The 24263-nt window shown below is 34.9% G+C and overlaps 1 protein-coding gene across 1 annotated transcript in view; it reads left to right on the top strand.

The window, feature by feature from the left end:
* The window catches only part of MKLN1 (muskelin 1), a 228747-nt gene that overhangs the window by 170938 nt on the left and 33546 nt on the right, over nt 1-24263 (top strand). Inside the window, 3 exon segments of the mRNA XM_037836141.1 lie at nt 13349-13496; nt 14624-14738; nt 16200-16339. Of these exon segments, the coding sequence (XP_037692069.1) occupies nt 13349-13496; nt 14624-14738; nt 16200-16339 (403 nt within the window).

The raw sequence follows: 24263 nt of genomic DNA, 5'->3' as shown, positions 1-24263 counted from the left end.
CAGCCTGACTCAAACTCCTTTTGACATGTCTCATGCCCTGCTTATTCTTGATATCTACCCCAACTCCTTGTTCCATGACCATTGAATATTACCTTTTATAGGTGGCATTCTTTTTCTTGCCTCTGGGTTTTTAACCCATTCTGTTCTCCCTACCTGAATCATTCTTCCCTCCTAACTTCAGAATCTAGCTAATTGTTTTTGGGAATTCTCTTAATTTTCCATTCTAGGTATTCATCTGACAGTATGTTCTTGACTCTGTTTCTCAAAACTTCTGAAAAGCTCAGCTGAAATACATAGAATTTATTTGGGATTTCTTAAAGAGTGTTTAATCTTGTTAATACTCTAGGTCTCCTAAGAAACCCTCACTGGATTAAATTAGAACACTCAGAAAACTTCACATCACTACTGTGGTATATTATGTTGTCCTCCCATGGAACTGCTTTTATCTCGTTTTTGAAAGTGCATTTAAAATATACTTTATCTTACTAGAATATTAGATATTTGTAAGTCATGAAAACTTCCTTCAGAGACAAGGCAGGATACTATTTGAACTCCCACATTATTAAATATTCTTGGAAAACACCAATTTTATTGGTTTTTTAGTATTCCATTATTTGAATGCTCTGTAGCTTATTTAATCATTCTTTTATTTGCTAATTGTTCTTCCAAAGCTTTTTTTACTATGGTTGCTTACTGCAATTTGAGGTGGACTTAACATATAATTACTGTGTTTATGATTCAGTAATGTGGGTTGATTAAAACTGCATTTAGGATATCCTGAGTTTCATGTTAGATTGTTTGAGACTGTAGAAGAAATTTTTTTGAACTTTTGGGTTCTTTAATTAGAGGTGGTATATCTAATTGTAAAATTGCTGCTTGTACTTTTTTATTATAAAATTAAAAAGTGTACTATAAAATCTTACATTCTTGATCTTTATAGTTATCTAAAGTATCATCTCAAGATATTAAGAAACTTGGAATGCTTTCATTTTTAAACTAGGGTATAACAATTTGTGTTTCCTTCAGAAGGAAAGTAATATTTTAAATCGGTGGATTGGCAGCTGCTTAGAAAGAAGACAATTATTAGTATTGTGTCTAACACATACATATTACATCAGAATTGAGCATATCTAGAATTTGGGTTTGTTTCAGAATAACTTCTGGCAATAAGTCTGTGAACACAAGGATTTAGCAGATTCCCCATATGTAAGCTCTGTATTTAACAATGATTGAAAATTATGTTTAGGAGATCGTTTGTCACACCACCAGAGCTTTATGGTTTGCTATAGAAACTCAGTCATTTATAATAGGATTACTTTCTCATATCTGTATTCATTCAAGTTAGCAAACATACATTGAGTCTTGATGATATGCCAGATGCTAGGTCAAGAATTAGTGATACAGAGCCTTTACAACCCAATCCCTGTTCTGGAGAAGTTATGTGTTTACTTTTGTTCCTTAAATTCTGTCAACTATATTTTCCCACATCTGCCATTGTTTATTTCATTCTGTTCTAATTCTAGTGGCAGAAATTTATAATTGAAAGAATAATGAATTGAAAATCAGAAGCCTTGGTCTCTTCATCTGTGTCTGCCACTCATCCCTCTGCTACTTCGACAAAATTATATTATTTCTCTGGAACTGATTAAGTCCGAAAATGAAAGGATTAGACCAGTTGATCTTAAGATCTCATCTAGCTATAAAACTTTGACGATCAAATTTCATTTCTTCTTGCTGTTGTCAGGCTGCAAAAGTGTATAGGAGGGCTGTGTTAATTATGTTTGCAATATCTGATTTACCTATAAATGTATTCTCAGGAAAACCTAAAATCAAAATCTTACTGATTTTCATTTAGGCTCTGGGAATGGAATGTGCTTACTGGCATTGTTTTTGTTTTTCAAATACGCATAATAATAAGTCCTTATGTTTTTTGACTCTTGTAGACTCTTACCAATTGACTAAATGAGATCAATTCAGTAATACACAGAAGACACTGAGACTAATGATTTTCTGTCATTAACATAAATTCGTTACTGAGCTAGGAGATGGTCATGATTATTTTCAGTGTAATTAAGCTTCATTGCTTTCTATTTAGCATCTTTTATTTTGATGTGCCATTACTCTGAAGAAATAGATTATTTACTATTCTCCATTCCCCATTATTGATATTAATAACTATCCATAATCCCCCACCCTTACCCTTCCAGGAGTATTTTTGCTCATTACAAGCTTAAAAAGTATTTCATTTTTTTAAAAAAGTAACTTATATCATTTGGTAGTAAATGTGAATTAAAGTTCACCTGTAAAAACAAACATGCAAGAACACTAAGGAAAGTTTTGAAAATGAAAGGTAATGAAGTAGTATTAACACTATCCAGTATTTATAAAACTATAGTTCAGTGGAATGGACTGAGATAGGTAGTATAAAAATATCCCCCAAATACATTTGGGAATTTGGTATATTTCCAGTCAGAGGGAAAATGGATAATACAATAAATGACGTTGACATGGCTTAAGAATTGCGGAGGAAAAAAAACTAGGTCCCTACTTGACTTCTTTATAGCAAAGAAATAAAATTATAAGTCTAATTTTTTAAAAATCTCAGATTGGGAGATCTTTCCACACATGAAGCAAAAACCAGAAATCATAAAGAAAGATTAAATTTGATTATGCAGATTTTAAAATCAAATTATATTAATTAATTAAATCAAATAGTAAATGACGAAGCACCTCAGAGTGACAAAGTTTAGTATCATACTATACATAAAAGGCTCTTTCAAATCAATAAAAAGGGATAGTACTCCAGTAGAACAATGGCAGATAATATGAATAGTTCAAAGAAAACCAACTGATGTACTTACAGAAGAACACTCAGCTCATTCATAATTTTTAAATGTAAATTAAAATATCACTGAATGTTGGTATGGTCCTGAGGAAGTATACATCCTCTTACACTCTAGATGAAATGTAAATTGGTGCAGACTTTTTTGAGAGCATTTGCCATTATTTATTAAAATATAAAATACGTATACACTCAGCGTTTATGTTTCTAGGAATTTGTGCTAGTCACATATTTATACAGGTGCACAAGGATAAGCTCTACAGAGATGTATATTGTAGTAGTTTTGGCAAGGGCAAAACTGTCCTGGAAACAACTTTAATTGTCCACAAATATGTAACAAATGGAACAAATTGAATGAAATTAATTCCTTGTAGCTTTAAAACAAGTAAGATAGATTGATAAATACTACTGTGTTGACTGCCAAATCTAGGTGTAGTTTTACAAAACATAAATTATGAGTGGTAGAAACCCAGGTTTGAGAAAAATAATAGAAGTTCTAAACTGTAGTTACCACTAGAACTTAATTGGGCCCCATCCAACATTTAAAATGTCCCAAATTTAGAAGAAAGAATGTGGCAGACACTGTTGGCTGCTTACCCATATAGCCATTGACCTTTTCTTCCTGTTAACCAAACCCTAAATTTTATTTAAAGGCTTGTTGCTCAGCCTCAGGGGATTGAATTATGATTAGTCTAACCAGTCATTATTATCCACTGCAAGGTTATTTCACTTTCTTTTTCTTCCTCTGGTCAATAAAACGTAAGGGAAAGTCTGCTGGGAAGCATTTGAGAAAAATGTCCTTCTAAGTGAAAATAGAGAAATACTGAAAGAGTGTTTTCCTTTTCTGCTATGGATGCTTTATTATTATTTTTTTTAATCATCATTTTATTGAGATATATTCACATACCACGCAGTCATACAAAACAAATCGTACTTTCGATTGTTTACAGTACCATTACATAGTTGTACATTCATCACCTAAATCAATCCCTGACACCTTCATTAGCACACACACAAAAATAACAAGAATAATAATTAGAGTGAAAAAGAGCAATTGAAGTAAAAAAGAACACTGGGTACCTTTGTCTGTTTGTTTCCTTCCCCTATTTTTCTACTCATCCATCCATAAACTAGACAAAGTGGAGTGTGGTCCTTATGGCTTTCCCAATCCCATTGTCACCCCTCATAAGCTACATTTTTAGCTTTATTATTTTTTAAATGTAATTTTATTGAGATAAAATAATCTATCCGAAGTATACAATCAGTGGCTTACAGTGTCATCATATAGTTGTTCATTTGTCACCACAATCAATTTTAGAGCATTTTCAATACTCCAAAATAAAGGAAAAAAAAAAAAAAAAAAAAGAACAGCCAAAACATCCCATACCCCCCCATTATTTATATATATTTTTTGTCTTTATTTTATTACTCATCTGCCCATACACTGGATAAGGGGAGTGTTAGTCACAAGGATTTTACAATCACATGGTCACACAATAAAAGTTATATAGTTACAGAATCATCATCAAGAATCAAGTCTACTGGATTACAGTTTCACAGATTCAGGTATTTTCCTCTAGCTATTCTAATGCACTAGAAACTAAAAACGAACATCTGTATAACACATATAAATAATCTTGCAGAGTTGGCTGAGAGAGAAAGAGGCCACATCTGAGCAACAAAAGAGGTTCTTTGAGGGTGACATAATTATAAGTGGCATGATCATAAGTAGGCTCATCTTCTCCTTTGCACAAATAAGTTTCATAAGGGCAAGCCTCAAAATCGAGGGCTTGACTTATTAACTTGGGAGTCCCTAATGCTTGCGAGAATATCAGGAGTTCCCCAGGTGGGGAAATTTAATATTTCCATATTTTCCCCCAGTCCCTCAAGGGGACTTTGCATATATTCTTTTATTGTCTGCCCAAAATACTCTGGGATTTATCAGAGTATTAAATTAACTTGTACAGAATTACAAGATCACATTCCCTATTCTAGGTTCCATGTAATTATGTTGTTTAAATAAACTGACTATACCAGTTAAATTAGGTAGTGTGCTACAGAGAATATAATTTAATATCAAATAAACATCTCTTAAATAACAGCTAAAACTCAGGAATAGATGTGACTGCTGTAAGAACTTATAATCTAGGAACCTTTACAATAAGCCTTATTGAACATTCTGTACTTCTGCATCGTCATTTGCCCAGTGTCTGCCCATGTTCTATCCCCTGATAACCTGTGCCTTCAAATTCAATTCTCAGCATTTGCTCATTACAGTTAGTTTATATTAGTGAGGCCTTACAATATTTGTCCTTTCGTTACTGTCTTATTTCACTCAAAATAATGTCCTCAAGGTCTGCGAATCATCTGTAGAATGATACTTTGTCTTCCGGGCCTCGTGGAGTGACATCTCCACCCTTGCAAGCTTCAGGATGGTGGCAGGCTTTCTGCAACCCCTTTGAGAACCACTGGGGTGGCAGCACTCTTCCTGAACAACGGAGCAGAAGGCCTGCCCTTTCCAAGCACTGGGTAGACTCACCCTTTCCCACTCTCTTGGCCCTAGAAGATGTCTTTGTCCAGAGTTCAGCTTTCATGGTTTTGCCCTTGAAGTGATTTTTCCTTCAATCTGTCCCTTTTCATCCAGGCTGACAGTGATTTCATTTGTACAAATCATGCAAAAAACTTGTCAGTTTTGCAGGTGGTAGACAGGGATCCAAGCCATCAGACAGTAGGAATTTCCATAGATCCTTCCTGGATAACTGCACCTCCAGTCCTGACTTGCATAAAAATTGCTGACTGGTTCCATGTTCAGTTAAACCCTTACATGCCCCTTCCACACTTACCTTGGAAAGCTTCTCAGCTTTTCCAAGCTCATCTCATTGAAGTTGTGCCTTCTGTTGTGGTTTGGAGCTGTCTCTACCCCAGAAAAACATGTTCTTAAAGTTAATTCATTCTAGTGGGTATGAACCCACTGTAAGTTGACATTTTGATGAGGCTACTTCAGTTAAGGTGTGAACCACCTCAATTACAATGAGTCTTAATTCTCTTACTGTAGTCCTTTATAAAAAGAGAATGAAATTCAGACAGACAGAGAGAAAAGCCAGGAAAGCACAAAGTTGAAATCAATAAAGAGAAGACACTGCCATGTGACTTACCATGTGGCAGAGAAGCCATGAATTGCCGGTAGCTGGTCCTCGGAAAGAAAGCATCACCTTGATGCCATGATTTGCACATTTTCCCAGACTTTAACCATGAATGAATAAATTCCCATTGTTGAAGCTGAACCATTTTATGCTACTTGCTTTAAGCAGCCTAGGAAACAAAAATACCTTCCATCCAACATCAGAATTTTGTTTCGCCAAGTTCTCCGCCACTTTAAACAAGGATCACCTTTCCTCCAGTTTCCAATAACAAATTTTTCATCTCCTGCTAAGTCCTCAGTGGAAGTACCTTTAGCATCCACATTTCTACCAAGTCTCTTCAAAGCAGTCTAGGCCTTTTCTATCAATCACCTCACAATTCTTCTAACCTCTACCCATGACCCAATTCCAAAGCTGTTTCCACATTTTTGGTATTTACAATAATAGCACCTCACTCTTCTCATACCAAAATCTGTTTTAGTTTCCTAGACTGCTCAAAGCAAATACCATGAAATGGTTTGACTTGAACAACAGGAATTTACTAGCTTACAGTTTGAGGCCATGAAAATGTCCAATCAAGGCATCATCAAGGTGATGCTTTCTTAAACCAATGACTGGCTGTCATTGATCCTTGGCTCCTCTGTACATGGCAAGGCACGTGGTGATATCTGCTGATATCTCTATTCTTACCTGGGTTTCATTGATTTCAGCTTCTTGCTTCCATGACTTTTCTCTTTGTGTGTCTGAATTTCATTCGCTCTCTTTTTTTTTTTTTTTTTTTTTTTTTTTTAATTTTTTCATTCTCTTTTGAAGGACTCCAGTAAGAGAATTAAGACCCATCCTGAATGAGGTGGGTCATATCTTAACTGAAGTAACCTGTCAAAAGGTCCTATTTATAGTGGCTTCACACTAACAAGAATAGATTAACTTTAAGAATGTTTTTCTGGAGTACATACAGTTCCAAACCACTGCATACATATAAACACACAATATAGATGTATTTTACATTTTCTTTAGTAATAATGCATCAAATCTCCATTAAAAATGAAAATATATAAATATATACACATATACATACATACACACATAGGCATATGTATGAATAACTGAACAAGACATTCACAAAACTAAGAAAAGTTAGATTCTTTTCTTCTAATAACAAAGGGACAGCAGAAAACTAGTTAGTTATTCAGAAATATCCATTTAATATTTCTTCAGAAATCTAGATTGCTTTTGAAGGTAGCTATGGATTTTGGCTGTTTTTTATTGAAATGTCTTTTGAATTTTTACTGTATATGGAGTAGGGTGGAAGTAGGACTTAAGGTTAAAGTCCGATTTACAGAAACTTAGGGTAAAGGCCATTAACATAGATACATTTAGTCTGTTTGAATTAAACCCCTGATCTTTAGGATGTCCTCAGATGTAAGTTTCCATTTTTGTTTTTTAGGGGAAAAAAAATCTAAAATACTTTAATCCTTATAATATGTAGTTTTAACTTTGTAACTATCGTGTCAGCAAAATGGTTTAAAAACAAGTTTGTAGTGCCAATAAAACTATCTTTTAGGCAGAGTTAAAGGCTTGTTGGATATTAGAGATCAAAGAAATGAAATGTGTGTAGTCTCTGGTTTGTTCTTGTAATAAAAAATAATGTTTTACAATACCTATGGTAAAGATTTTATGAACGTGATTTGCTTACCTCCCAGAGTATAGTGAATCTACCCACTGCTCCTGTTCCTGAGGGGCAACCCTTTTCATTTCTCTTTTCTACTTCTAAGCTGGGTCTAGTTAAAATGTAACTATCTGAAAAGGAAACATGTAAAATTTGGTCTTTGCATTTTTCCACATTTGTATCTCCCACTTTCTACCCCTAACCCCGTACTCCTTTAATCCTTTCTCTTTGATGTCACAACGTTCTTCACACCCCATACCCTCATTTTGTAAGATTTTAAATTTCTTCTCCTCTCTACTGGCTTCCATTCCCTGAGTATGTTCTCATCTAGGTATGTTAGTTAAGTGGTGTGTTTTATAGGTTCATAAGTCATACATCCCTGATACTTGCATTTTCAATGAAGATTATAGACTAGGGGACAGCAAGTAGTTTCTATAAAGGTCCAGATAGTAAATATTTTCAGTTTTGCCAGCCATAGTTTGCTAACCCTTGTTACAGAATTCTTAATTCAAAGCCTCAGTACTAAGACTAAATGTGAAAAAGAAATATCTGGGCTATAAATTAGGCAAGAAAGTCTACCTCTTAGTCCTTGAATCACACAGTGTGGGTAATTATGCCCCTCTCCATCACCACCACCAGCACTTATGAAAGTGGTTCCGTTTCTTCTGTGTTTTATCTTTCTTCCAATAATATCTGAAGAACAGAAGTCAAAACCTTGGCACATCACTTTTGAAAGTTTATGAAACTGTATTAAGAAAATATAGGTCTTAACAAAACTACTAAAGAGTGGCATGAAGGTTGAAGTCATTAGATTAGGTAAATATACTTATTGGTGTATAAATATAAAAATAAATATTGAGGAGAACCTAAGATGGCAGCTAGGTGAGACAGGGCAAAAAAACACCTCCATGAAAAATACTAGAAGCCAGGAAGTGACCCAAAACACCAGTTCCAGCTATGCACCAGCCGGACAAGGACTGCTAAATCCACAGGGACTGTGCACTTGGTAAAATCGGGAGTCTGCATTCGGAAACGAGTGAGTGAGCCAACTGAATATCTGGCGGCCACGCTGCAGTGTGGGGAAACTGTGGGTTGGCGTTTGGAGGTGGACTAGTTCTTTTAAAAACAAAAACCCAAAAGCAGCTGCAGGTACGGCAGCAACAACCACACAGTGAAGGGCAGAAATGGGCTGTGCAAACCTCAGTATCTGGCGTGGAAGATAGCCTTCTGTATACCCGCTGCTAATTGTCTCGGAACGAGGAAGATAGAGGTTAGCCGAAAAGGGAAAAAAACCACTCCCCTTGCAGCCATCTTCCCAGTGGGCTGGGAACACTCCTGCCCGGCGCAGGCACCACAGCCCAGAGACATGCCAAAGGACCCAGCGTGACAGAAAGTCTTTCCAGCAACACAAGCACACGCCACAATATTGGGCATGGACAGTAGCCTTTAGTGCACTCACAGCTGATTGTCCTGGAGCTGAGAAGGTGGAGCTGTGTGAAAAGGGGGAAATTAACACACTACCTTCAGCCATCCTTATAGCAGGCTGGGAACGCCCCTGCACAACCCAGCGGCCCAGAACTTCCCTTGAGGGATGGCGCACACTTGTGACGTAGCACAGCCGTCCCTCAGCAGAGGCCCTATGTAGGGCACGGCTGGGAAGAGGGACCCACTCAGAAATCCCAGGGACCATGCGCCAATACCCAGGACTTGTGGGTCAGCGGCAGAGACAATCTATGGCGAGACCGAACTGAAGGTTTAGACTCTTGGAACAGCCTTAAATCTCCAGGAACACCTGGGAGGTTTAATTATTAAAGCTGCCCTGCCTCCCTAACTGCTCAAATACACTCCCCACATTCTGGGCGGACAGCACCAACAACACACCCAAACTTGGTGCACCAGTTGAGCCCCACAAGAATCATACCCCCACACACCACAAAGACAAAGCTGGGGAGAACTGACTTGAGGGGAATAGGTGACTCGCAGATGCCATCTGCTGGTTAGTTAGCGAAAGTGTACGCCACCAAGCTGTAGATCTGACAAATCAGAGACGTGTTTCAATAATACTTCATATCCTAAAAGAACCCTATCAAGTAAAGCAAATCCCAAGAGGCCAAAAACAACAGAAAATTTTAAAGCACATGATAAAACCAGACGGTATGGATAACCCAAACCCAAACACCCAAATCGAAAGATCAGAGGAGACGCAGTACTTGGAGCAATTAATCAAAGAACTAAAGACAAACAAGAGCATGACACAGGATATAAAGGACCTGAGGAAGAGCATGGCACAGGATGTAAAGGACTTGAAGAAGACCCTAGAAGAGCATAAAGAAGAAATTGCAAGAGTAATTAAAAAAATAGATGATCTTATGGAAATAAAAGAAACTGTTGACCAAATTAAAAAGAGTCTGGATATTCATAGTACAAGACTAGAGGAAGCTGAACAATGACTCAGCAACCTCGAGAAACACAGAATGGAAAATGAAAGAACAAAAGAAAGAATGGAGAAAAAAATTGAAAAAATTGAAACGGATCTCAGGGATACAATAGATAAAATAAAACGTCCAAATTTAAGACTCATTGGTGTCCCAGAAGAGGAAGAGAAGGGTAAAGGTCTAGAAAGTGTATTCAAAGAAATTGTTGAGGAAAAATTCCCAAACCTTCTGCACAATATAAAGACACAAAGCATGTAATGCCCAGCGAACTCCAAATAGAATAAATCCAAATAAACCCACTCCAAGACATATTCTGATCAGACTGTCAAATATTGAAGAGAAGGAGCCAGTTCTGAAAGCAGCAAGAGAAAAGCAATTCACCACATACAAAGGAAACAACATAAAACTAAGTAGTGACTAATCAGCGGCCACCGTGGAGGCGATAAGGCAGTGGCATGACATATTTAAAATTCTGAGAAAAATTTCCAACAAGAGTACTTTATCCAGCAAAACTCTCCTTCAAATATGAGTGAGAGCTTAAATTTTTCACAAGCAAATGCTGAGAGATTTTGCCAATAAAAGACCTGCCCTACTTGAGATACTAAAGGGAGCCCTACCGACAGAGAAACAAAGAAAGGAGAGAGAGAGAGAAATTTAACAGTCATATATCACAAATCACCACGATACACATTCTTCTCTAGTGATCACGGTGTTTTCTCCATAATAGACCGTATGCTGGGACATAAAACAAGCTTCAATAAATTTTAAAAAATTGAATTTATTCAAAGCACATTCTCTGACCACAATGGAACACAAATGGAAGTCAATAACCATCAGAGACTTAAAAAATTCACAAATACGTGGAGGTAAAAATGAGGGGGAGATGAAAACATGCCTGGATAATCAAAAGCTGAGGGACTTCATCACCAGTAGATCAGTCCTATAAGAAATGCTTTAAGAAATGCTAAAGGGAATTGTGTAGGCTGAAAGGAAGGGACACTAAACAACTGACTGAAACCACATGAAGAAATAAGGATTTCCAGTAAAGATCACATGGTAAATATAAATACCAATACTACGGTATTTTTGAGTTGTAAGTCCGCTATTTACTTCCTACAGGATCTAAAAGACATAAAGTATAATGATAAATCAGTGGTTTTGAACTCAATATAAAATATGTAATTTTTGACAAGAACTACATAATGGTGGGGGAATGGAGGAGTATATAGGAACATAGTTTATGTTTCCTATTGAAGTTAAGTTGGTATCAAAGAAAACAAGATTGTTACAGATTTAAGATGTTAAATTTAAGCCCCACCATAAACACAAAGTATCAGAAAATATGATCATAGAGATGAAAAGTAGAGTATCTGTTACAAGAAGTGGGGGAACGGGCAATGGGGAGTTAATAAGAAGTGAGTGTAGGGTTTCTGTATGGGGTGAGGGGAAATTTCTAATAATGGATGGTGTGTTGGTGATGGCATTGCAACAACGTGAATGTGATTAATCCCACTAATGGAATGCTTGGGAGGGGTTGGAATGGGAAGATTTATGCTGTATATATGTTTCCATGATTGAAAAAAAAGAGTGTAAATAGATAATGACAATTAAATGCCAAGGATAATCCTGGATGGGATCTGAGGATGGAGGAGAGGAGGCTCAAAGGGACACAGTTGGGACATAAGAAAAAAATGAAATATAGAATGTAAGCTTTGTATCAATGTTGAATTTCTTGAACTTCTTAGCTGCGCTTAATGTGATTGCGTGAATGAATGTTCTTGTTCATGGGAAATGTATATGAATTATATTGTTTGGTCAAGGATGGGTGCAGCTAGCTCTCATATGTTCAGAAGACAGAGTAATAGATGATGGGTGATGAGGGAGGGAGGGAGGGAGGGAGAGAAACAAAGAAATGGCAGTGTGACAGCATGTTAAAATTGGTGAATCTGGGGTATCGGTGGAGGTGGGTTGGGGAATGCTGGAGTTCTGTGTATGGGGTTTGTATTGTTTTTGCAACTGTTCCTGTAAGTTTGAATGTATTTCAAAATAAAATTCAACAACAAACAAACAAAAATTAATGAATATGTGAATATATGTATATGTGTATGTTGCTATATATTTATATGTTTGCATATACAATTTAAATTAAATGTGTGTGTATTTTTTTATATATATTTACTGTGAAATGCATTTGAATAGTTTTTCCAAAACAAATTTTGAATAGGAATTTAAAAGGACACATTAATTTTAGGTAAACTATGAAAAAAATAAGTATTGAATTATTTGGCCCCGTTAAAATAGATAAAGAACAATCAAGATCAACATGGGTTAGCATCTCCTGCCATTGTATTTTTAGATTTGATTTAAATATTTTGCTTCAATCTGATGTTTGCTGAGCTTTTTGAGCATGTGATACTTGCTTATGCTGAAAAGATAGAAAATGTTGAAACAATATTTCTTTATATCCATGGCGAACTTGTTGCTAAGTAGCTGAATCCATGCAGTGTACTTTCTAATATAAATTATATTTCAACTAACATTTCAAAATAAGAAAAATTTGCATTTGTTAATATCAGTGTTCCACAAATTACTAGATAATACAGACTAAGCATCACTTTTTAAATCAAATTTTTAGAAAAATAAAACATCATTAAATCTGGGGAGTTCCAACCCATCAGAAAAACAAAGTGGCATATTAGACACCAAATTGCATTTTTTACTTGGAAACGATGTCCTTTCATTATATGTTATGATGAGATATTTTAAATTCCTCTAATCTTACTAAGTAAATTCATGTTTTGCTTTTTGTCAAATTTTTGTTTTCCAAGTCAGGGTATGAATATTTTATCTCTGTTAAATTAGAGTGGCTCAATAAGTCAGTTAATTAAAGCATTACCCTTTCCTACTCCATGTAAAAATTACTACACTGCGTACCTCTTTCTACCCCTTTCTGCTCTAGCTCCGTTCAGGTAGTTAGCATTCATTTATTCTTTCAACAAAGAGTTGAGTAAACTGTGATGTGCCAGGATTGATCTAGGCACTGGAAATAACGTAATGAGCAAAACAACTTCTGCCCTTTGGCGCTTACAGGGAGAAGGCAATAAACAGTTGTTCATTGTTTCATAAAAAAGTTACATAGTCAGAACATAAATACTGTAGACAAAAGTAGAACAGAGTAAGGATGAATTAATCATTTAAAGAGTAAGTACAACTCTGTCTTTAATGTGAATATTGTCATCTCATTTTCTCCTTCAATTTATAGTTCCAATGACTGGATTCACACAGAGAGCAACCATTGATCCAGAACTGAATGAAATACATGTTTTATCTGGACTCAGCAAAGACAAGGAAAAGAGGGAAGAAAATGTCAGAAATTCATTCTGGATTTATGACATTGTGAGGAATAGTTGGTAAGAACTCTTGTCTGTGCTGGAATCCCAATGTCGGATTTATTTGGGGTTGTTGGTTTATTGTCAAAACAAAAGAAAAATGGGAAGCTTATGTTAACTTGTGACATTGTACATTTACCAGTCAGTATTGAAAAAAAAAAAGTCAATAAGGTGCCTCATGTACAATGTTGTTCACTTAATTGGTTTTAGGTTTGAGCTGTTCAATTAGTAGATGGTTTCTGGCCTGGAAGTCAAAAAGAATTGTGTTTTAGTCTAGATTCTGTTCCAAGTAGATATGTGAACTTGAGTATTTTTTCGTTAACATCCCTAGGTCTTAGTTTTTGTAAAATAAAGATGTTTGACTAGAGCAGTGTTTCCTGAAGTGTGTTCTAAGAAACACCATTCCTAGAGGACAGCAATAGGTATAACTAGGAAAAGTATTCTTGTGACCAAATAACTTGGGAAATGTCAGGGTAAACAGATTTCTTTGCTCTAGAACTCCTCAAAGCTTGTAATAAGCTAATATTTATTGTGAATCTCCAGTAAGGTGAGAATATTAGCAAACTAGGCCCCTTTTTGCTAATTTCCAAACTAGGCCCCTTTTGTCACAGAGCATCTGACAGAACTGGTGCTGCATATTTTACTTTTGGAAACATTGGCCTAGAGAATACAGCGCTAAAATTCTGTTGTTTCTCTGTAAGTGCATGTTCTGCACTTCAGGAAACCTCTTCCATTAGATAATTGAGGGTGGTGCTCAGCAACTGATGAATTTGTAATTTTCTAAATAGGACATTTATTTATAGTCAAAATGAAAGTAATCTACTGTGAGTCCTTTTATTATGTATAGATAGAAAATGTCATCTCTTTCAACTTTTAGTTTGAGCCTTCATATATGCTGTTGTGTTCCATAATACGAGATAAAGAGTTCTTAAATTTTTGAGGGTCATTAAAAGTACAGAACTCGGTTCCAACAGATTCAGATTATTTTATGAGAGTGACTAGAATTTTAAGATTTGATGTGATGAGCAAATTTATGTATTTTTTGTTTATAATTAGCCATGCAGTTAACTGTTTTGCTACAATTGTATTTGCATTATGTTTACAGCTAATTTTCTAGAGTAGAGTACCTTAAAAGCAATGTCTTGCAGGTCTTGTGTCTATAAGAATGATCAGGCTACAAAGGATAATCCAAGTAAAAGTCTCCAGGAGGAAGAACCATGTCCAAGATTTGCCCATCAGCTTGTATACGATGAGTTACACAAGGTATCCTGAATACATTTACCTGATAACTTTTCATAACCTGTAATCTGAAAGAATCCCAAAATAAATACATTTCTGATTGTTTTTAAGTGGATTTGGAAAAAAAAAAAGCTATATAAAATAAATAGTAAACATTCATTATCACTTCTCCTAAAATTTCTTAAGAGAATAAACATTTTGCATAGTCTATAAATTGTAACAATTTTCCTCTTTTGAAAGTGCTCAATGATTGCTTCTTCACTGCATAGATGAGATAGAAAGGATGGCCTATATTTCTCCAATAGAAATACCTACATAAAAGATGTACAGTTTTCAGCATTTGGGTAGTTGTCCCATGGTATGAATAGGAACAGGTATGTAACTTCTTGGTTTTAGATTTCCCCATTTGTGAAAGAAGTTCTTTTATGTTTATTTCTCCTAAGCATGAGTGACTTATCTTCTCCATCAGCTTAGAGGCAACAGTCTTGCATTTTGAAGTTCTATTGTCACCAAGTGTTTGAAGTGGTTTCTTTAACTGTTTCTCCCTAAACTTTACATATGGTTTTGTAACTGAACTCATTATAAGTTACTAACAGAGCCTGTATTCTTTCTATTTAGGCCATAGATAGTTACATTTTATGTTCCATAGTTTGAGACTTCTATGTAAAAGATACCATGGGAATGAATAAAAGCCGTTTTCTCTTAGTGTCTTCCAAATTAAAGGGTAAATTAATTTCCATCTACAGGATAGAAATAATATCTATTGTATAACGCTATTGAATATGAATGTTTTCAAAATTTCAGGAAATGCTTCAGTGCTTTTATAAATAAAGTGTATAATTAAAACTATACTTAATAATTTATATATGACTTCAACTAGAATATAACAGATGATTACTGTATGCCTTTTACTTTTCTTTTTTTGGCATTAATTAAATAATGGAATAGCATTTTTTAAATTATTTCACAAAATATATATGCCAAATTATAATATTTGGCATTATGTCTAAAGCAAAATTAAGGTATTGAAATTTTTTAAGTTTCTAGTTTGCTGTCAACCCTTAGCGATTCAGCATGTGTGTCAGAACTTTTTTAAAAACTAACATTTGTTACTATGGTCAACACTTGACCAGGTTAATAATCTCTTTTATGAGTTGTTCTCAGCAAACTCTTTATCTTGGATTAGCTTCTCTCTATCATTATTTCTGTTTTCATGTCTTCCACGGACATTGTAATTGAGAAATACAACTTATTTTGTACAAAATTCACTTGAGAGTAGCTTTGTGCTTTAAAGTAAAATGGAAACTTTAGAAAAATTGAGAAATTTTACTAAAAATATATTGTTTTTATTTTTTATATGAATAGGGCTAAGAAAGTTACCTGTTATTCACTACTACCAATATGAAAAAATTTTACTATGATTTCTGCAGTTTCTTGAGTATGCATGCATTTTTTTAAAAATCTGGTTTGTTTTATTGATTATAGGTTCATTATTTATTTGGTGGGAATCCAGGAAAATCCTGCTCTCCAAAGATGAGATTAGATGACTTCTGGTCACTGAAGTTATGTAGACCTTCAAAAGATTACTTACTGAGGCATTGCAAATACCTCATAAGAAAACACAGGTATAAAATTACTTTACTGAAAACTTTTAATTAACATTATCAGCTATATCTGATATTATCTAAGTATTAGAGATATGACTTTCTCTTTGGAAATTTAATATGACAGTATAAATATTGTTAAGATCATAAATTTTGTATATACTGTATTATCCCACTTAGTTTTGCTTTCCTCTTTCAAAGGAAGATACAAACTGAAGATATATATTGTTGCTTAAAAATTTCTACATATGGAGCAAGTTATCTTGCTTATGAACTTTTGCAACTGTTAAAATAAAGGGAATAATTTCTGTGAAGGTAGTGTACCTACCTTGGAGTAACTCAAGACCTAGCCATTACACATTAGACCAGCTCTAGATTATTGACATCTGCTTGACCTGTTGATAACTCTCTTACCAGTGACTGCAGTGATATAGTTAACTATATAATATCTTTATAATTTTATGTTTTAGATTACAGCCTCAAAATATGGTTATAGTTTCACATCCTTACATTTGCCATTTGATTGCAAAATCATGCAATCAAACATTTTCATATACATTTCCTGCATCATATTTATTTTGTAGCCTTAGTAATTGATAAACTACTGAAAAGTATAGAAAAATGTCCCTTGGGTTACTGATAGTGTTTGATGGTATTAAAAATAAAAATTTATAGTGTGGAAGAAGGTTAACCTTTAATGATGGTAGTAACCACCGTTTATTGAGCAATTATTGCATTCCTAGACCCTGCACATTATTCTCACAATAGGCCAGTAGCATCTGTATTGTTATCACTATTTTATAAATGAAAAAAGGGAGACTTAATTGGGTTGTATAACTCCTCTAAGGTCACCCAACCTTAAGTGACAAAACCAGGGTATGATGCTGAGTATTCTGACACTAGAACTCACCACTTAACCACTGTGTGTGTGTGTGTGTGTGTGTGTGTGTGTATGTGTTTGTGTATGTACACATAAATACATACTTTTTGTACTTGTTTATATATATTTATGTATCGTGTATTTTACATATTATATATATATAACATTGATATGTAAAATCTCTCTCAATGTATAAATTAGATTTGTGTTTATTTATCGTATCATGTTTAGTTACTGTTCCTTTCTCTGCTTTCATGAGTTGTGCTTGAGAGATAAATTAATAACTTAGGCTAATTTGGGCATTATTGGGGATAATTAGTGTATTTGATGTAGAATCTACAGGAAAAAAGGTCTGAATATGTGCATTGGCTAGATGACTGGGGTAAAACTTTGTTTTATTAACAAAATTTAAGGTTAGTACCTTCAACTAATTCTTACATTGCTAAATTTTCATTATTTAGTCCTTTATTTAATGTTAAATTTTGCTTTCAGCTGAAAAGAGTTCGGACTTCAGTTAGAGATATGAATGAAGTGCCTCTGGTTAGGACTAAGGTAAATCAGGCCAAAGGGTAAAGGACGATATTGACTGTGTTTTAAAACTTCCACTTCTGTGTGAGACCGAGGGAAGAGATGTTTATTTAATGCAGGATCTATATTTTCCGCAGCATGCTAAATGATTTAACTTGTATGGTCAGTTTATTCAAACACCATGATTGCATGGAACTTTGAATGGGAAGTGAGAGCTGGTAAGTTTGTACAGATTAGTGTGAAATCCCAATACTTCCCAAAGTACTTTGGGCAGAGAATAAAAATATATTGGCAGGGCCTCCCTGAGGAACTGGGGAAAAATGTAAAAATGTTGGATTTCCACACCTGGGTTATTACTGATATTCTCACAAACATTGAGGACTAACCGTTTACTAGGCCGAGCCCTTGATTTGGGGGCTTGCCCTTATGAAGCTTGTTACTGCTAAGGAAAGGTTAAGCCTACTTATAATTGTGCCCAAGAGTCTCCCCCAGAGAACTCTTTGTTGCTCAGATGGGGAATCTCTCTCTCTTTCTCTAAGCCCACTTGGCAGGTAAACTCACTGCCTTCCCCTCTGTGTTGGACATGACTCCCAGAGGTGTAAATCTCCCTGGCTACATGGGACATGATTCCTGGGGATGAGCCTGGACCCAGCATTGTGGAATTGAGAAAATCTTCTTGGACAAAAGGGGGAAGAGAAGTGAAACAAAATAAAGTTTCAGTGGCTTAGAGAGTTCAGACGGAGTCAGGAGGTCACTCTGGGGGGCATTCTTATTTGCTATATAGAGATCCCTTTTTAGTTTTTAGTGTATTGGAATAGCTAGAAGGAAATATCTGAAACTGTCGAACTGCAATCCACTAGCCTTCATTCTTGAAGACAATTGCATAACTCTGTAGCTTACATGGTGTGACTGTGTAATTGTGAAAACCTTATGGCTCACACTCCCTTTGTCCAATGTATGGACAGATGAGTAGAAAAATGGGGACAAAAACTAAATGAAAAATGGAGTGTGATGAGGGGGATGTAATGCTTTGGGTGTTCTTTTTTACTTTTATTTCTATTCTTATTTTCATTCTTTTTGGAGTAAGGAAAATGTTCAAAAATTGGGATGATGAATGTACAACTATATGATGATACTGTGAACCGTTCATTGTGCACTGTGGGTGATTGTATGGTATGTGAATATATCTTAATAAAACTGAATTTTTAAAAAATTGGCATTTAAAGTAAAAAAAAAAATTTTGCTTTTAAACCAGTAAGACATTTTCTGGAGAAATTACAGTGTTCTTTCTCTACTTTAAATATAACAACAGGTGGTTTGACTGGTAAGTTGAGCTCTTTTAAAAAATTTCTTGACCATAGGCCTGTTAGATATTGAAGGAGATTGTTGGTTAGAATTCATTTATAAATACTTTCCTCTGACTTGTGTGTCTGTGTGGTTGTACAAACACATAGAACTGCATAACAAAAAGAGGGGATTTTATTCAATTTGTTTTTAAGTCAGTAAAAAGAAAGGTAAGAAAGGAAAGGAAAAGGAAACAACAGATAGGACAAATCAATAGCAAATAGCAAGTTGTTGAGTTTAAATGTAAAGGCATCAGTAATTTTTATAAGTAACTGGACTTACGCCAATTAAAAACAGATTATCATGATTTTTTTAAACAAAATTATAGTATATGTTGTTGATAAAAGAAAAAGGCACACCTTAATTATAAGAACACAGAAATTTAAAGAAAAACTATGGGAAAAGATAGCTAATAAAATTAGACAAAGCAGACTGTAATGCAAAAATTATTACTAGAGATGAAGAAGCACATTTCATAAAAATAAAGGATTCAAGTTAACCAAGAATAAATATATACTTAAGACAAATCATCCACTCCAGTGGGAGATTTAACATACTTGCCTTAGTAAATGATTAAACTAGATAAAATAAAGCAGCAATTATATGGAAGATTTGAAAAACACAATTAAATAAACTTGACCTAAATGGTCTATATGGAGCACTGTGCCTAACAGTTACAGACAGAATATGCATTCTTTTCAAGTGCACATGGAGCATTTATAAAGTTTAAATCTAAATTGGAGGGGAAAAATTAAAGAGCTTAGGTGAGAAGTCAGAGCTGGAGATTGGATACCTCCAGTTACAAACTCTGGACATTGTCCTTATAATTCATTGATTTAAATGGGGTGAGGTGCTGCCTTTCTTCTGGCTTTTAGTTGAAACAGTAATGCATGCTTAATAAAGAAAAAAACTTAGGTCCTTCTCATACCCCCAAATCGAATCACTCATCATCCCACCATTTGCAAATAATAACTATTACTATTTTGATGTATATCCTTCCAACTTTTTATTCCACATATGTACACATGTAGATTTTTGCTTATTTAACTGAAAAATAGGAATCATATTGCCCTGTAATCTGATTTTTTTTCAACAAATGATGTATCACAAACATCTTATTACCATGTTGATAAATACAAATATAAATCATCATTATAATGGCTGCATGGTGATCCACTCTAGTAGTTTTCTTAGTTATCTTTTTGTGTTGTGTAATATTTAGATTGTTTCCAGCTTATTTGTTATTACAAATAATGCTGTAGGAAGTATTATTATCTACTTAATTTCATACCTGTCCAAAAATTCTCTATGATAGTGGTATAATTGATGAGTCATCAAATTGCCCCCCAGAAAGTTGTTCATTTTCTTTCCTTTCAAAAGTGTGTAGAATTATTCATTTTCTTATAGCCAGGCCAACCTGAGAAGTGTTATTCATTTATATCTTTGACAGTTGTTTTTCTCTTTTAAAAATGAAAGAAACAGGTAAAATTACAATTTATGGGAATCAGACATATGAACTATTATAGCATATTTAAATTTTCAAACACAAACATCATTGTTGGTGACTTGTATTAGTAAAACATTGAAAGTTTATAAAGAATAAAATAATAACTAGTAAAAATCATGTAAACTTTTGAATAGATCATGAAAAACTCTAGCAAATCTTATGGCTATGAGAATGAATCACGAAATAAATTGACTAAAATTGAATTTTTTTTTTACCATATTTAAGAAAACTTTTATTGTCACTTTTAACTGCTTTGTCAGGTATACATTGTATATTTTGGTATGGCATAAAATAAAAATATTTTCCTGAATGTCAAAATCTGAATAGAGGACATGGCAATGGCACTTAAAAAAAAAATTAAGTTCACACTGGCACTAAAGCCTCTAGGTAGCTAGTAACAACTGGGATACGTTTGCAAGTAAAGTGGTCTGCAACATTTCAAATCAAATGGCAGTGGTTTAAGGCCAACAAAACGGGAGAGAAATTAAAATTCAGACCCCATAGAGTGGACCCCATGTTATGATTTGGTGAATAATCAACCTTGGGAATTTGTTGCTATAGGAAAATAAGTATGCTAGCCCTTCTCAGAATTTAACCCAGAAGAAGAAGTTAAGAATTTATAAAGACCTTATTTGGATATATAGTATGTTTTCAATTAGACTTATAATAGTAGCATAAAATTATGGACTATAGTACTTTTTTTCTGATTCTGATTGCTTTTTGCCTTTACTTCTGAGAGCTAATATCTTATGTTGGAAAAAGTACTAGACTTGGATCAAGGGTTCATATTCAAATTTCTGATTTATTCTCTGGAGATCGCTTTGCTTATTTGTAAAATAGCAAAAGCAACCTCATAAGAGTCTTTAATAGGCATCAGTAAAACTAAGAAATATTTATTGAGCACCTGTAATGTGCTAGATATTGTTCTAAGCTCTGGGTATGTATCACTGAAGAAAACAAACACAAATTTCTGTCCTAAAGTTGCCATTCTTATGAAGGGAGATCAACAATAAACATAATAAAGAATTTGTGTTGTATGTTAGATGAAAAGTATTACAGAAAAAAACTAAAGCATGTTAAAGAGACAGTGTTTATGCAGGTGAAGAAGTTGGGGGATGCAGTTTTAATTGAATATTAGGGTAGACCTCACCAGTCAGGTGGCATTTAGCAGAAACCTAAAGGACGTGAAGGAATGAACCATTTGAAAGTATTCCAGATAGGTAATAAGCAAGGCCTAGAGATTTAAAATATGCCTGGATTATTTGAAGAATAAAATGAAGAAGCCAATGTGGTTGAAGTGAATGAGTGAGGTGATTATGGGAGGAAATGAGATCAGAGAGGTAAGGAAGGGGAACGATTGTGAAGGGCTTTTACAAGCCTTACTTTTTTAAATATATATTCAATTTCATTGAGATATATTCACATACCATACAATCATCCACAGTATACAATCAGTTGTTCACATTACCATCATATAGTTTTTCATTCATCACCCCCATCTATTTTTTTTGAACATTTTCCTTGTACCCGAAAAAGTGAAGATAAGAATGGGAAAAAATAAGATTGAAAAAAGAACCCCCACATTGCCCCCCCCGCCCCACCCTACCCTTCCTTTAGTCCTTTGTCCCCCTTTTCCACTCATCCATCCATACACTGGATAAAGGGGAGTGTGATCCACAAGGCTTTCCCATTCACAGTCACCCCTTGTAAGCTACACTGCCATACATATGTCCTCAAGAATCAAGGCTACTGGGTTGCAGCTTGTTGGTTTCAGGTATTTACTTCTAGTTATTCTAATACATTAAAACCTAAAAAGGGTTATCTATTAGTGCGTAACAGTGCCCACCAGAATGACCTCTCAATTCTATTTGGAATCTCTCAGCCTCTGAAACTTTATTTTGTCTCATTTTGCATCTCCTTTTTTGGTCAAGATGTTCTCAATCCCATGATGTCGGGTCCAGATTATCCCTGGGAGACATATCCGACATTGCCAGGGAGATTTACACCCCTGGGTGTCAGGTCCCACTTAGGGAGAGGGCAGTGATTTCACCTGCCGAGTTGACAAGCCTTACTTTTACTCTGAGTGAAAGGGGAGCCATTGAAAGAATCTTAGTAGAGGAGTGACATGTTCAGGCTTAGGTTTTATAAAAATCATTCTACCTTTTACTAGAATAACTCTGTAAAGATCAAACGGCTTTCATGAAAATGGAGACTTACTCAGAAGCAGCAAGTTTAGTTGTTGGGAAAGATTAATTCAGTTTGGGGCACTTTGGGTTTGAGGAGTCTGTACAAGTGGAAATCATCAGTGAGGATTTGGAGGAAAGGCTTGGACTGGCACTACGATTCGTGAGCCACCTGACTGGTGAGGTCTACCTTAATATTCAGTTAAAATTGCAAGTAACCTTACTTGCTTAGGGAGAGTGAGAATAAAGGGGTGTTGGGCATTATCTGAGGAACATCACAATTTGAGGGACAGACTGAGGAAAAGATTCTCTGCAAAAGAGATTGACAAAACATAGTAAGATTCTAGATAAACTTAGAAGATTGTGCCAACAGAATTTCCTCATGGATTGGATATGGATGTAACAAAGAGCAGTCAAGAATGACTCCTGGGTTTTGTTTTGTTTTGTTTTGCTTTATGTATACAAAAGAGTAGTCTTTAAAAAAAAATTGTAACATATGCAACACAAAATTTCCCATTTTAACTTAATATGTGTACATTTTGGTGATACCATTTATATTCACAGTATTGTGCCGTCATCCATTACCAAAACATTTTCAAGACCCCAAACAGAAATTCTTTACATTAAGCAATAACTTCCTACCCTCCCCACCTTCCCTAGCCCCCGGTAACCTGTAATCTACTTTCAGTCCCTGTGAATTGCAGATTCTTGATATTTCATATAAGTGAAATCGTGTATTTGTCCTTTTGTGTCTGGCTTATTTCACTCAACATGATATCTTCAAGGTTCATCCATGTTATAGTTTATATCAGAACTTCATTCCTTTTTTTTATGAGTGATTAATATCCCATTATATGTATGTACCACATTTTGTTGATCCATTCATCTATTGATGAAACACTTCAGTTGTTTCTACCTTTTGGCAGTTGTGAATAATGCTACTGTGAACACTGGTGTACAAGTATCTGTTCGAGTCCCTGTTTTCAGTTCTTTTGGGTATATGCCTAAAGAGGGATTGCTGGGTCACAGGGTTGTTCGATAGTTAACTTACTGAGGAACCACCAAATTTTTTTGCAACAGCAGCTGCACCATTTTACATTCCTACCAACAATGGAAGTGTTCCTGTTTCTCCACATCCTCTCCAACACTTGTTATTTTCTGTTTTGTTCTTTGTTTTGTTTTTACTAATAGCCATTCTACTGGGTGTGAAGTGGTATCTTATTGTGGTTTTGATTTGCAAAGTTCTTTGAGCTTCTTGGATGTGTATATTCGTGTCTCATTAAATTTGGGGAGTTTTTAGCCAACATTTCTTCAAATATTCTTTCTGTTCCTTTCTCTCTTCTCCTTCTGGGACTTCCATTAATTTGTGTGATGGTATGCCTGAAGGTCTCTTTAGGCTCTGTTCGCATGCCTTCATTCTTTCTTTCTGTTTCTCAGATGGAATAATTTCAATTGTCCTGTATTGAAGTTTGCTGATTTCTTCTATCAGGTCCATTGTGTTAT

This window comes from Choloepus didactylus, chromosome 5, assembly GCF_015220235.1.
Source record: "Choloepus didactylus isolate mChoDid1 chromosome 5, mChoDid1.pri, whole genome shotgun sequence".
NCBI classification, from domain to species: Eukaryota; Metazoa; Chordata; class Mammalia; order Pilosa; family Megalonychidae; genus Choloepus; species Choloepus didactylus.
Note: the sequence above shows the minus strand (reverse complement) of the source record. Positions and strands in the feature narration are given on the sequence as shown.